This window comes from Pteronotus mesoamericanus, unplaced genomic scaffold (assembly GCF_021234165.1).
Source record: "Pteronotus mesoamericanus isolate MK-2021 breed Mesoamerican mustached bat unplaced genomic scaffold, CSHL_Meso_final scaffold_125, whole genome shotgun sequence".
Lineage (NCBI taxonomy): Eukaryota > Metazoa > Chordata > Mammalia > Chiroptera > Mormoopidae > Pteronotus > Pteronotus mesoamericanus.
The window spans coordinates 3,340,062-3,352,931 of record NW_026555304.1 but is presented as its reverse complement, the minus strand read 5'-3'; the positions used below and the strand labels follow the sequence as shown (position 1 = coordinate 3,352,931).

General features: G+C 37.4%; 1 protein-coding gene across 1 annotated transcript in view; it reads right to left on the bottom strand.

The window, feature by feature from the left end:
• CENPP (centromere protein P) overlaps window positions 1-12,870 on the bottom strand; it is a 329,764-nt gene that overhangs the window by 303,932 nt on the left and 12,962 nt on the right. Inside the window, exons 2-3 of the mRNA XM_054588017.1 lie at window positions 4,280-4,461; window positions 2,794-2,882 (exon numbers count right to left, since the gene is read on the bottom strand). Coding sequence (XP_054443992.1) covers window positions 2,794-2,882; window positions 4,280-4,461 — 271 coding nt within the window. The remainder of the gene's footprint in view (window positions 1-2,793; window positions 2,883-4,279; window positions 4,462-12,870) is intronic.

The following is a 12,870-nucleotide window of genomic DNA, read 5'->3' as shown; positions in this document are numbered from 1 at the left end:
TCAGCATGTGAGCTAATGGTGTAACCTTGGGCCATTACCAAATGGTTAGAAAATTTTCAATCATGCTTCGGTGGTAGGGAATCAGAATATTAGCTTAGAACAGTGTTGACAGGGAAGTAAGGGCTGGGCTGGTGCTGCCACTACTTAGTAGGAGGCAGGAAACATGGCCTCTGCAGCAGGGGGAGCAGGGACTGTGTGTCAGGGCCCACAAGGCTCTGGTTCTGTCTGTGCTACCTCACAGCGGCCACCCAGGACCAGCAAGCCAAACCACTGCAGGAGCGGCGGGGGCCCAGCGCCAGTTCACCCTAGGACGGACTCCAGTCAGGCAGCAGCCATTCTTCAGGAGCACACCATGTTATAAAAAATGTCCTCAAACTGTGACCTCATCTTTGGTCTGACTCACAATGGGATCAAATACTGTCTGAAGCTTTCCTTCTGAGCCTTCAAGGGAACCAAAGTGTGCAGCTTAAAAAAAAAAAAAAAAAAAAAAAAAGGAAGTTAAAGTATGTAGTCTAAATAACAGAAAATGCAGTCCATTTTACATTTCTCAGGCCAAGCCCTACTAGTGAGAACACCAATCAATCTTTGGGCACAACCCAAATGTCCAGCTCCACTGAGCAGCTCATTCACCTCAACTTCAGAGGACAGACTCTCTTTTCAATTGGACTTCTAGATAAATGTCCCAAAGGCAAGCCTGATAACCCATGGTATGACTGTGAAAACAGATGAACACCTATAGAAGAAAAGCCTGCAGGGCCGCAAGGCTACGAGGATACCCCGAGAAGTTTCCTGGGACATTACTAAATGGTCAGAAAATTTTCAATCATGCTTCAATCATCCACTGACAGTACAGATCTTTTTAGATATGGAACTGGACCTCAAGCCTATAACTCCACCACCTGGCATGGAATGAAGGCAAGGTCCATTAAATGAAGGTTAGAATGCAGGTGAGCACTTGATGTTTTACTACTCTGAGTTTAGGATCACATTAGATAACAAAATGCAGTTGGTTCTTTTGTAATGCAAGCTTTTGCAATGGGACAACATCCACGAGTTCCTGAGCTGCACTAGGAGAAGCCTGGGGTCCTGGTACAAGCCATCCATCCTAAAGGAGACTAAGCCATTTGGGTCCATGTTCTATTTGACTTTTCAGCAGATGATCATGCAGAACACTCATACCATTTCAGTGACCCTACATGGATCCAAGACCTGGTGCCAACCTGGGAATAATACTTCTCCCTCAGGGCCACTCATTACCTATGCCCCTCACTGTGTCCTATTCTGCTCCACTAGCCTTGGCAATGTCACACTGTGGATGTTTTTGGTCACCCTGGCAGTGTTGAGAGGGGACACTCTGAGCCCTGGCTGGACAGCTCATTTGGTTAGAGTGTCATCCTGATACGCCAAGGTTGCAGGTTTGATCCCTGGGCACACATAAGAATCAAACAATGCATAAATAAGTGGAAAAACAAATTGGTATTTCTCTCTTCCCCCACTCCCACTTTCTCTAACTCAAATCAATAAATACAAATTTTTTTAAAAAAAGAAAGGGGACACTGTGACAGAGCAAGCTGGGACCTCTGTCATCTGATGAGGGGCCTAGAAATCCCTAAGCTCATTCTCACTCAGCCTGTTAGCGTCAGTGGTGATAATTGGGCTATGAACTGAATAGAGTTCTCAAGAAACAAATCCTCAGGTACAGATAGCTGGACCCAGGCACTCTTGACTAGTTTCTAAGAAGAGAGGGTCCTGATTACCAAACATCAACTCCTGTCCCATATAAAGAGAGAACTTGGGGCTGTTTTTTTGGCTGAGGACAAGGATGAGGAATCCTGGCACACAGCCATAAATGCAAGTGAGCACCTTGTCCATAGGACTTAGGACTTGGTGTAATGACTAGTTTATAGCCACTTTAGTTATCTGATGAGCTTAAGCCAAGGCAACCTTCCTGCCCTTCCTTGTTCCTGTCCTCTACACACTCTCTTGGTAGGCCCAGATGGCAAAACCAACTGGTTCAAAGTGCTTTCTGCTATCAAAGCATGAACCCCACCCTGGTCAGTTCACAAAATTATGCTGGATCCCACTCTTGGCAGAGCCAGCCTTTAAAGATGTCAGAGCTTTATTCTCCTACTCCATCGTAGTCTCACCCTACGTATTATCATTCAGTCTGCTTCCTGATTTTATGTGAAAATCTGAGTCAAAAGTATTCTCCTTCTGTGTTGTGTCTCAGAAGTCTAGTACAACTTGCTGACATAACTGTGAACCACCTTGAAGTCTAATCCTTCAGCCCAGATCAGATGGCTGTGGTCCCAAATGACCACAACTTCATGAGGGGCCCTAAGCAAAATACCCAAATTCCTGACCTATAGGAAATGGGTGAGATAGTAAATGTTGTTGTTGTTTTTAGCCATTAGATTTTAGGGAAACTTGTTAAGCAACAATAAATTAACTAAAATAAATGGCTGGCATATCAGCTAACTACTGAGGGCACCAAGGACTGTTCCCATGGCCTCAGGGCTTGCACTGGGAGCCCAAGAGCACCTTGTAACCTACCCTTCAATAAAGTACCTATACCCTCAGCAGCAAAAATACGATATGCAGTGTTTGGAGTACAGTATTTGTACTTTGAAAATGTTATGCAATGGTATCGCTTTGCACAAATATGCTACAAGGAGATCCTGGTTCATGAACTCCTCCTCAGCTCAGCCATTGCTGGGGGCAGGGGATGGGGGTGGGGATTTTTTATTTCAAAGCAACAGAATCTTTGTTATCACAACATATTCTTTATTTTACCTGGACTTCCAGAATCTGAAATTCAACTTGAAATGTAATCATGTGGCAGTTTCCTGATAATTTGTGTCTCTGTATAACTTTCTTTATACCTATCAGAAAAACAAATATTTTATTTGCAAATAACAGTTTCCTTCAAATATCCATAAATTAATTTTATGTGAATATCTCTAATATTCATGTGGGTATATGTGTGAAATATATTTTAGTGTTGGCATTGAAAATATCTAGAGTACTGCACACCAAATTGATTACTTTTGTAAAATAGAATTAAATCAACTTGTACTTTTTAGTTCTCAATTATACAAAAGATTACGATAAAGTATAAATATTTCTCATGTAACCACCTCAGTAGATCAAGATACAGAAATTTTAAAGTACCTAGTGAAGTTGCCTCATGCCCTTTCCCAGGCTATACTCTACCCACCCCTGCCAAATAACTACTATTCTGACTTTATCAACATTTAGATTTACTAATAAAGGTATTTTTAGAAGGGCACAATTCTACAAGGATAAAAAGAAGGAGAAAGATGAAAGCAACCTAATTTTGAAAGTTGAAAAGCATATGGATGAGCTAGATATCACATGGAAAAGTAGAACTGACTGGCAGACCCAGGAAAACTGAAACCTAAGCCAACAATGGGGAAAGCTCAGAATCAAACCAATTTATAGAGCAGAATACCACAAAGGCAATCTGAATTGGCAGAACCAAGTACTTCACCAGATCAGGTTGAACTTGGGGCTCAAAAGAGGAAGACTGAGACTTTTGTACTAATAAAAGTCTACCTGGCCTAACCTCACTCTCCATTCTCTCTGCATTTCAACTCGTTTTTTTTTTTCAAGTACCTGAAATGTCTAAATACCACCATTTCTGTATGTAGCTCAAACTTCCACTGAGATGAGATAACCACACTGGGGGTCACTTCAGTGGGAGTCAGAAAGCATTTCCAAAAGTGATTCCTTCTTTAGGGAATGGTACTTCTGCTAAAGCTCCTGATATCTAATTGCACAGCTGAATTACCTTTCTCTTTCCTGTTAATGCATCACAGATCCCTGGCGATAAAACTTAGTTATTGAGACCAGAAACCCTCCTTGGGTAAATGGTCCAGCTGCTGAAGCATTTACCTTGGCCACAGGCTATGTTCAATAGCAGTACAGTACTGTATATGAGGTATCTCTCATGTCAGTGGTGGACAAATTCCTAAGATCTACAAATTAATGGTACTGTTATATTACAATCACTCCTCTCTCCTACTTGACTATTAAGTTACTTAATAAAACATTGTCTCCTTAATATCTGCCTCAGGCAGCTTTTAAAAGAGTAACCGGTATATTGTGATGATCAAGACACCCTACAAAACAAGGCTTACCACAACCACACATTCCAATAGTTACCTTGCAGAATTTTAATTCCACTCTATGCCACCCAATTTCCTATGCATAACAAGGTAAGCTTCAACACCACTTCTAGATTAAAATGAACACTTACTCTTTTCTGTCATCTCAGTGCTTGTTAGGTTCTCTGTCTTCTTGGAGTAATTGCTTATATTGATGTCAGTAAGCATGCTTAGAAAGAGAAGTTCTGATTCTAAATGTCCCAGATTGCTCCTCAGATCTTCTGAAGATTTCCATTCTTCAGAATTGGATTGGTGTATTTCTTGACATGATTTTCTAAAAAGCAAATATTGGAAATAATTACTCCATGAAGCCATCTAAGCCCTGGACAGCGTAGCTAAGCTGGCTGGAGCATTGTCCCATAAAGCAAAAGGTCACAGGTTCAATCCCTGGTCAGGGCAAATACCTAGGTTGCAGATTCAGTCCCTGGTTGGGGAGTACGAGAGGCAACAGACTGATGATTCTTTCACTTCCTCTCTCTGTCCTTTCCCCTCTCTCTAAAATCAATAAGCATGTCCTCAGGTGAGGATTAAAAAAGAAACCATCTAATATCTACAAATTTCTTCAAACCATTCCCATTTTGTCCTTCTGACTCTTTTTCCATTAAAACCAACTCAAAACCAATATGGCTTACTGATACTGCAGCCTTTAATCACAACAATAAAACAAATTTAACCAAATTATCCTACCCTATGTCTATATATTCAAAGTAACTATAAAAGTATTATCATGGAATATTTTACAGAATTAAAATGTCCATTTAGGTAGGAATGTTTAAAATGTTCCAACCTAAATGTGTGATATAAGAAGACATCTCAAATTATTTTAAAAGACGTCATGAAATTAAAAACAAAAGAAATTAGCAAGCTTTAACTTCCAAAACAAGTAAAATATCAGAGAGCATTTTATGTTAAGAAAGGGATTCTCAGGAAATCTGAGAATACAGGGGGTAAAAAAATTCCAAAAAAATAAGAAACAGCATACTTAACACCGCAAATATTCTTAATTGAAAACATGTAATTCTATTTTCCTTGAAAAATGGTAAAATTTCAGCTAATATTCACATGGAATGGCATTTTACTTTTTGTCACACTATATTGCCCTCATACAATGTTGACTTTTAGTAACCATCTTAAGAGACACCTTCCTTCAACTCTGAGGCATGATTATCCTAATTCTAATTTTATATCTTGGGTCCTCCAACTCTGTATTCTTCACACTAGAGATCAACCATTTGTACAAAATCTATAGTAATTTTTTAAATGTTGTTTTCATGTTAACTTGAAATATTAAAATAAGAATATTCTGAGACTACCACATGCTCTTTTGTATTGGCCATCATTAATCACTTTAATAAAAAGTAATAAAAAATTACTTAACTTTATTACTTTAATAAAATTAAAATCTAATAAAAATTTATCACTTTAATAAAAATTACTTTAAATACAGAATATTGATGCAAAAATAGAGAAGCAATCTTCATATACAAATGTTAAGTTCCTTCTAAGTGAATAGCAAATAATATCACAGCAAACTATGAATGAAAATGTTAAGGTATTTCTAATAGAGCAAAGTGATAAGAAAACTAAGTCATATTAAAGGATAGAGATGCAAAACTCAAAGTAAAAAAGAGCCTATGACTGGAAAAGGGGAGAATGTGGAATTAATGTTTAATGGCTACAGACTTTCATTTTGTGGCAATGAAAAGGTTCTAGACGAGGATAGTGATGATGGCTGCTTGATAGTGTGAAAGCAGTTAATGCCACTAAACTGTATACTTCAAATAAGTTCCTGGTAAGTTTTATGTTATGTATGATTTACCACAAAAAGACAAACTTTTTTTATGAATGACATGTTCTCATTCATAGCAGAAATTTACTTTGAACAAAATATCATTAGTCCATGTCAACTAATGACATTAGTTTGAATGTTTTTGGGTTACAGATTTTATTGGCTTTGTGGTTTTATGTACTAGTTGTAAATTTGTCTTATTAGCATAATTTTTTTTGGTCAAAAGTAGAGGCTCACAAGAAACTTGTCTCTTTTAAAACAAATCTACATGAGACTTTCAGTTTAAAAGTCAATAAGCTAGCATTCCACACCTAGACAGTGACTGCACTGCAGAATCTGTCTAATACAATTTGTTATGGGATATACAAAATAAAAAGATGTAAATTGTGACATCAAAACATAAAATGAAGGGTGAGGATGTAAAAACATGGAGCTTTACAGTGCATTCATTGTAAAGGTCAAACATAGGTTACAATTTAAAATAGATGATTATAAATATATTTTATGTAACCCACATGATAACCACAGAGTAAAAACCTTTAGCAGATATACAAATGAAAAAGGAATCTAAGCATAACACCCAGAAAATCATGAAAAATCACAAAAGGAGAGAACAAGAAAGAAAGGAAGGAACAGTGAATTACAAAACCACAAGAAAACATATTGGCAATATTCCTACAGGAGATACCTGAAATTTTACTGCTGATGTTTTCTTCTAGGATTTTTAAGGTATCATGATTTATACTTAAGTCTTTTATCCATTTTGAGTTTATTCTGGTGTACGGTGTAAAATGGTGGTCTAGGTTCATTTTTTAGCATGTCCCAGTCCCGCTCTCCCAACACCATTTACTGAAGAGACTATCTTTACTCCATTGTACAATATGCTCTTTCCTCCTTTGCTAAATATTAATTGACCATAAGGACATGGGTTTATTTGGGGGCTCTCAGTTCTGTTCCATTGACCCATGTGTCCAGTCTTATGCCAGTACCATACTGTTTTGATTACACTGGCCTTGTAGAATAGTTTTACCTCAGGTACTGTGATCCCTCCAACTTTGTTCTTCTTTCTCAAAACTGCCGAGGATATCTGGGGTCTTTTTTGATTCGATATACAATTTTGGTATATTTGTTCTAGATCTATAAAATATGCCATTGGTATCTTAAGAGGAACTGCATTGAATCTATAGATTGCTTGAGTAGTATGGACATTTTAATGATGTTAATTCTTCCAATACATGAACATGGCACATGCTTCCACTTACTTGTATCTTCCTCAATTTCTTTCTTCAGTGTCCTATAGTTTTCCAAATACAGGTCTTTTACCTCCTTGGTTAAATTTATTCCTGGGTCTCTTTTAAAACAAATCTACATGAGACTTTCAGTTTAAAAGTCAATAAGCTAGCATTCCACACCTAGACAGTGACTGCACTGCAGAATCTGTCTAATACAACTTGTTATGGGATATACAAAATAAAAAGATGTAAATTGTGATAAAAAAAAACCTTTATTTTGTTGTTGTTGTTGTTGTTGCAATAGTAAATGGGATTTTTCTCTTAGTTTCTCTGATAGTTTATTATTGGTTTATAGAAATGACAATGAGTGTACATTTACACAATCAAATATTACATAGAAGAAAGAAGGAATTCCTACCTTTTGTGACAGCATGAATGGGACTGGAGACTTATAATAGTAAGTAAAATAAGCCAGTTGGTGAAAGACAAACACCACATGATCTTACTTGTAAGAGGAAACTAATGAACAAAATAAACTAATGAGCAAAATAGAACCACAAGCACAGAATGATCGAACAGGCTGACAGGTGTAAGTTGCAGGGAGGGTGGAGGGGAGGGGGGGTGGTGTTGACTGAAAGAAGGTGAAGGAATTAGTCAAAGAACATACATGAAGGACTCATGGACATGGGCAATGGTGAGGGGATATGGTTATGGAAGTGGGGGCAGGCTGGGTGGAGGCGGGGTGAAAGGGGAAAAAGTGGGACAACTGTAACAGCATAAACAGTAAAATTTAAAAAAATTAAAAAGCCACCATAAAACAACAAAATGGCAATAAATATACACCTATCAGTAATTACTTAACGTGTAAATCAACTGCCCTGGCTGGTGTGGCTCAGTAGAATGAGTGCTGACCTGTGAATCAAAAGGTCGCCAATTTGAATCCCAGTCAGAGCACATGCCTGGGTTGCAGGTCAGGTGCCCAGCTGGGGGACGTGCAAGAGGCAACTGATCAATGTGTCTCTGGCAAACTGATGCTTCTCTCCTTCTCTTTCTCCCTCCCCTCCCCTCTTTATAAAAATAAATAAATAAAATCTTCTTAAGACAAACATTTTAAAAGGACAAACATGATCATTACATAATAATAAGGGTTCAGTCCAATAAGAAGATACAATATTTGCAAATATTTGTACACCCAACATAAAAACAATTAAATATATAAACAAAACGTTAACAAACCTAAAGGGAGAATGACAGTATCACAATAATGGTAGGGGACTTTAACAAACAACTATCATCAATGGATAGATCATCCATACAGAAAATCAATAGAAAACACTGATCTTAAAGGACACATCAGACCAGATGATCTGGTCATCCAAAAGCAACAGAATATACATTCTTCACAAGAGCACATGGAACATTCTCCATGATAGGTCATATGTTAAGTCACAAAACAAGTCTTAATAAATTAAAGAAGATTGCAATCATATCAAGCATCTTTTTCAACCACAATGGTATAAAACTAAAAATTAATTACAAGGAGAAAACTGAAACACTTACAAATATGTAAAGAATAAACAACTTGCTACTGAACAACCAGTGGATCAAAGAAGGTATCAAAAGAGAAATCAAACAATATGAGACAAATGAATATTCACTATATATCAAACTTAAAGGCTGAAGCAGGAGCAGCATTAAGAGAGAAGATTATTGCAATAACTGCCTACCTTAAGACATAGGTGCTATTGCAAATAAAAATACTAACTTTACACCTCAAGAAACTAGAAAAAGAAGTACAAATGAAGCCCAAAGTTAGTAGAATGAAGGAAATAACAAAGATCAGAGTGAGAAACAAAATAAAATACAAACTAAAAAGTCAATAGGAAACAATCAATGAAATTAATAACTATTTGAAAGGCAGCTATGCTCACCACTATACCACCAACGCTTTTAAAAAGATACAAAAAACAATCTAAACTTTAGCTAGACTCACTAAGAAATAAAGGGAGGACTCAAACAGAGTCAGAACTTAAAAGAGGAGATGTTACCACAGACACCACAGAAATACAAAAATCATCAGAAAATACTATGAAAAATTATGTGCCTAAAACTTGGATAACATAGAAGAAAAGGAAAAATTCCTAGAAACATAAAACTACCAAGACTGAGTCATGAAGAAATAAAAAATGTGAATTTACCAATTACTAGTAATGACATTGAATCACAAATCAAAAACCTAGCTACAAAGTGATGTCAGAGGAATTGTGGTGTGAGAGATCCTCCTGGTATCTCCCTTTGAGGTTTCAAAAATTTGAACAGCTATAACTCAACAAAGGATTCCCTGTTCAATGCAGAAGTACTCCCAAGAGATCTGTGCATTGAAACAGCTAAAGGTGGGCAAATGGAGCAAAAAGAGGAGGCAAAAAGGGAAAGTGGGTGATATGAGCTAGGGACACAGCCCTGCAAGCTTAAAACTCCCAAAGGTGAGGAATCCAGGTGTGGCTGACACTCCCCTCAGCCAGGAGGAGCAAAAAGGCTAGGTGGATACTCCTGCAAGAGTGAGCAGAATGAGCTGTTGCTGAGTGGAGAAATCTGGGTAATGACACAGTAGAGGGGTGTCGCCACAGTTGACAGGTGGTCCATGTTCCAGGCAGAGAAACAGAACCGCTGAGCCTGGCAGCCTCCCCTTAGCCTCCAAGAGCATGCCTCCCTTTGCCCTGGTGTTGGTCTGCAGAGTACGTTATCTGCAAGCCCGAGAACTAGTATTACAAAATTGTATTTCTTCCTGGGCAAAGGGGTTACTCTGTGACAGGTCCTGGGGCTGGAGCTAACTGGGACCCACAGAATACCAAAGTTGCCATTGCCAGGAAGGCAGAAGAAAAAAAGAAGCTGGTGGATTCCCTCGGCCCTCCCAACCCCTGGCACTGTGGCTACATTGAGGGCACCTAGAGATGGCATCCACAATGGACTTCAGAGCTAAAAAAAAACCCCAAAAACAAAAAATACAAAAAAACAAAACTTGTGATTCAGCACTCCCTACTGGAAAAGAATAGAAAGACCTCTCCTTATTAATTTGCTAGAGAAGTGCCACTCACACATTGATGCCTAGACAAAGAATGAATCCAACAAATACCATGAATAACCAAGGTACTGAGGCAGCTAGAAAAAAATTAAAAAATCTCCAAAAATGAACCCTAAGACATGAAAAAAAGTGACATAAATGACAGAGAAGTCAAAATTGTAGTTCTAAAAATAATGAGATGTGAGAAAATACACACATGCAATTTAGCAAGCTCAGAAAAAAACTTAATGAATAAAACAAGTACTTCAAATAGATTGAAACTTTAAAAAAAAAATTCTGGTTATGAAAAAGCCAATAAGAGACATCAAGAATGAACCAGTAAGCATAGGAAACAGAGCAAACCAACTAGATAAAATGATCAGGAATATTAAGGAAAGAAATCAAAAAATGTCAAGAAACGATGCTGAGGAAAGAAGAGAGACCTCAGCTTTAAAGAAAGAAAAAATGAGCTCTATGAGAACTATCTGACTCCATAAGAAAAAGTAATAAGAATAACAGGCACAGCAGAGGGAGAAAAGAGGGAGATGAGAACACAGAACGTGTTCAAACAAATAGTGGATGTGAACTTCCTAAACCTGTGAAGCTAGCTCCTTGAATCCAAGAAGAAAAGAAAACACCTAGTTACCTCAATCAAAGAGGCCTTCTCTGCCCTACCCATTGTGGCTCATTCCGTAAAGTGAAACATCGCCATTTCAATTCCTGGTCAGGGTGTACATGCCTGAATTGCAGATTTGGTCCCCAGTCAGGGCATGTACAAGAGGTAACTGATATTTCTCTCCCTCTAGTTGTTCCTTCCTTCCCCTCTCTCTAAAAATAAATAATTTTTTAAAGGCCTTCTCCAAGGCACATTTTGTTAGAATTGTCAAAAATTAATGGAAAAAAAAAAGAGTTCTCAGAGAAATGAAGAAACTAACCTATAAATGAAAGCCCATTAGGTTATCATCAGACTTCTCAGCAAAAAACTCTACAAGCCAGAAGAGAGTAGAATCAAATATTCAAACTACTGAGAGAAATTACCAGCCAAGAATAATACATCCAGCAAAAATTATCTTTTCAATGTGAAGAAGAAATAAAGACTTTTCCAGACATACAGAAGCTGAGGGAATTCATCACCAGAAGACCTCTATGGCAGGAAATAGTTCAGGAGGTTATTCCATGTGAAACAAAAAATAAAGGCACAAATTTATTAGTAAGATCACCAACAAACTTAGAGCATAAAGAGGGATAATTTGTGACAACAAAAACAGAGAAGGGGAGGGGAAAAGGTCCACTGTATATATGAAACTTTCTTTTTCATAAATCTAATGGTAATCACATAGAAAAAAAACTAAAACTGAGACACATAGTGTAGAAAAAGAGAAAACAAAGGAAGGAAATGTGGAATACCACCAAACAAAAACAATACTCAGACATATCAAAGGAAAAGAACCAATGGAGGCAGAGAATTACCTGAAAACGAAAAACAAAATGGCTACAGAATATCCTCATAGATCAATAATTACATCTAGGAAGATGTAAGTAGACTGAATTCACCAATAAAGAGGCACATAGTAGCAGATAGGATAAAAAAAACAAAACCTAACCTATGTTGCCTGCAAAGCAAAGGTAGATTCAAAGTGAAAGGATGGATAATGACTCTCCAAACAAATAACATCCCCAGAAAACCAGGTGTAGCCATACTTATATCTGAAAAAACTAGATTTCAAAATAAAAAAGTATTAAGAAACAAAGATGGACATTTTATGATACAGAGCATGCTACATCAAGACATAACATTTCTTTAAGATATATGCACCCAATCAGGGAGCACCGAAATATTTAAAGCAACTACCAGCAGAACTAAAGGGAGAGCCAGGCAACAATGCAATCGTAGTTGGGGGACCTTAATACTCTATTGACAGCTCTAGACAGATCAGCCAAACAGGAAATCAACAAAGAAATATCAGCCTAAAATGACACAGACCAAATAATCATAATTGACATTTATAGTCTTTCAACCCAGAACATCAGATTATACATCCTTCTTCAATGCACACGAAACATTCAAGAACAGACCATATATTGGGTAACAGACTTGCCTCAACAAAGTCAAGAAGAGTAAAATTATACCAAGCATATCCTCTGACCACATGCATTGATATTAGATATCACCTGCAAAATGAAAAGTAAAAAAAACGATAAATATGTGGAGATTAAACAACATACTACTAAAAAATGACTGGGTCAACAAAGAAATAAAAGATATACAGAGACAGCCTTGCTGGGTGCCTTGGTTGGTTGGAATATTGTCCCATACACCAAAAGGTTGGAGGTTTGATTCTGGCCAGGGGACATACCTCAACTGTGGTTCTGATTCCCAGTTGGATTACATAAGAGAAGAGGCCAATAGATGTGTCTCTCTCTCTCGCTCTCTCTTTCTCTTTCTCTCTCAAAATCAATAAATATATACTTGGGTAAGCATTTTTTTTAATTGAAAAAAGGTATACAGAGACAAGTGAGAATGACAATACAAGATATTAACACTTCTGTGATGCAGCAAAAGCTGTAATAAGAAAAGTTTATATAATCGCACACTTACAT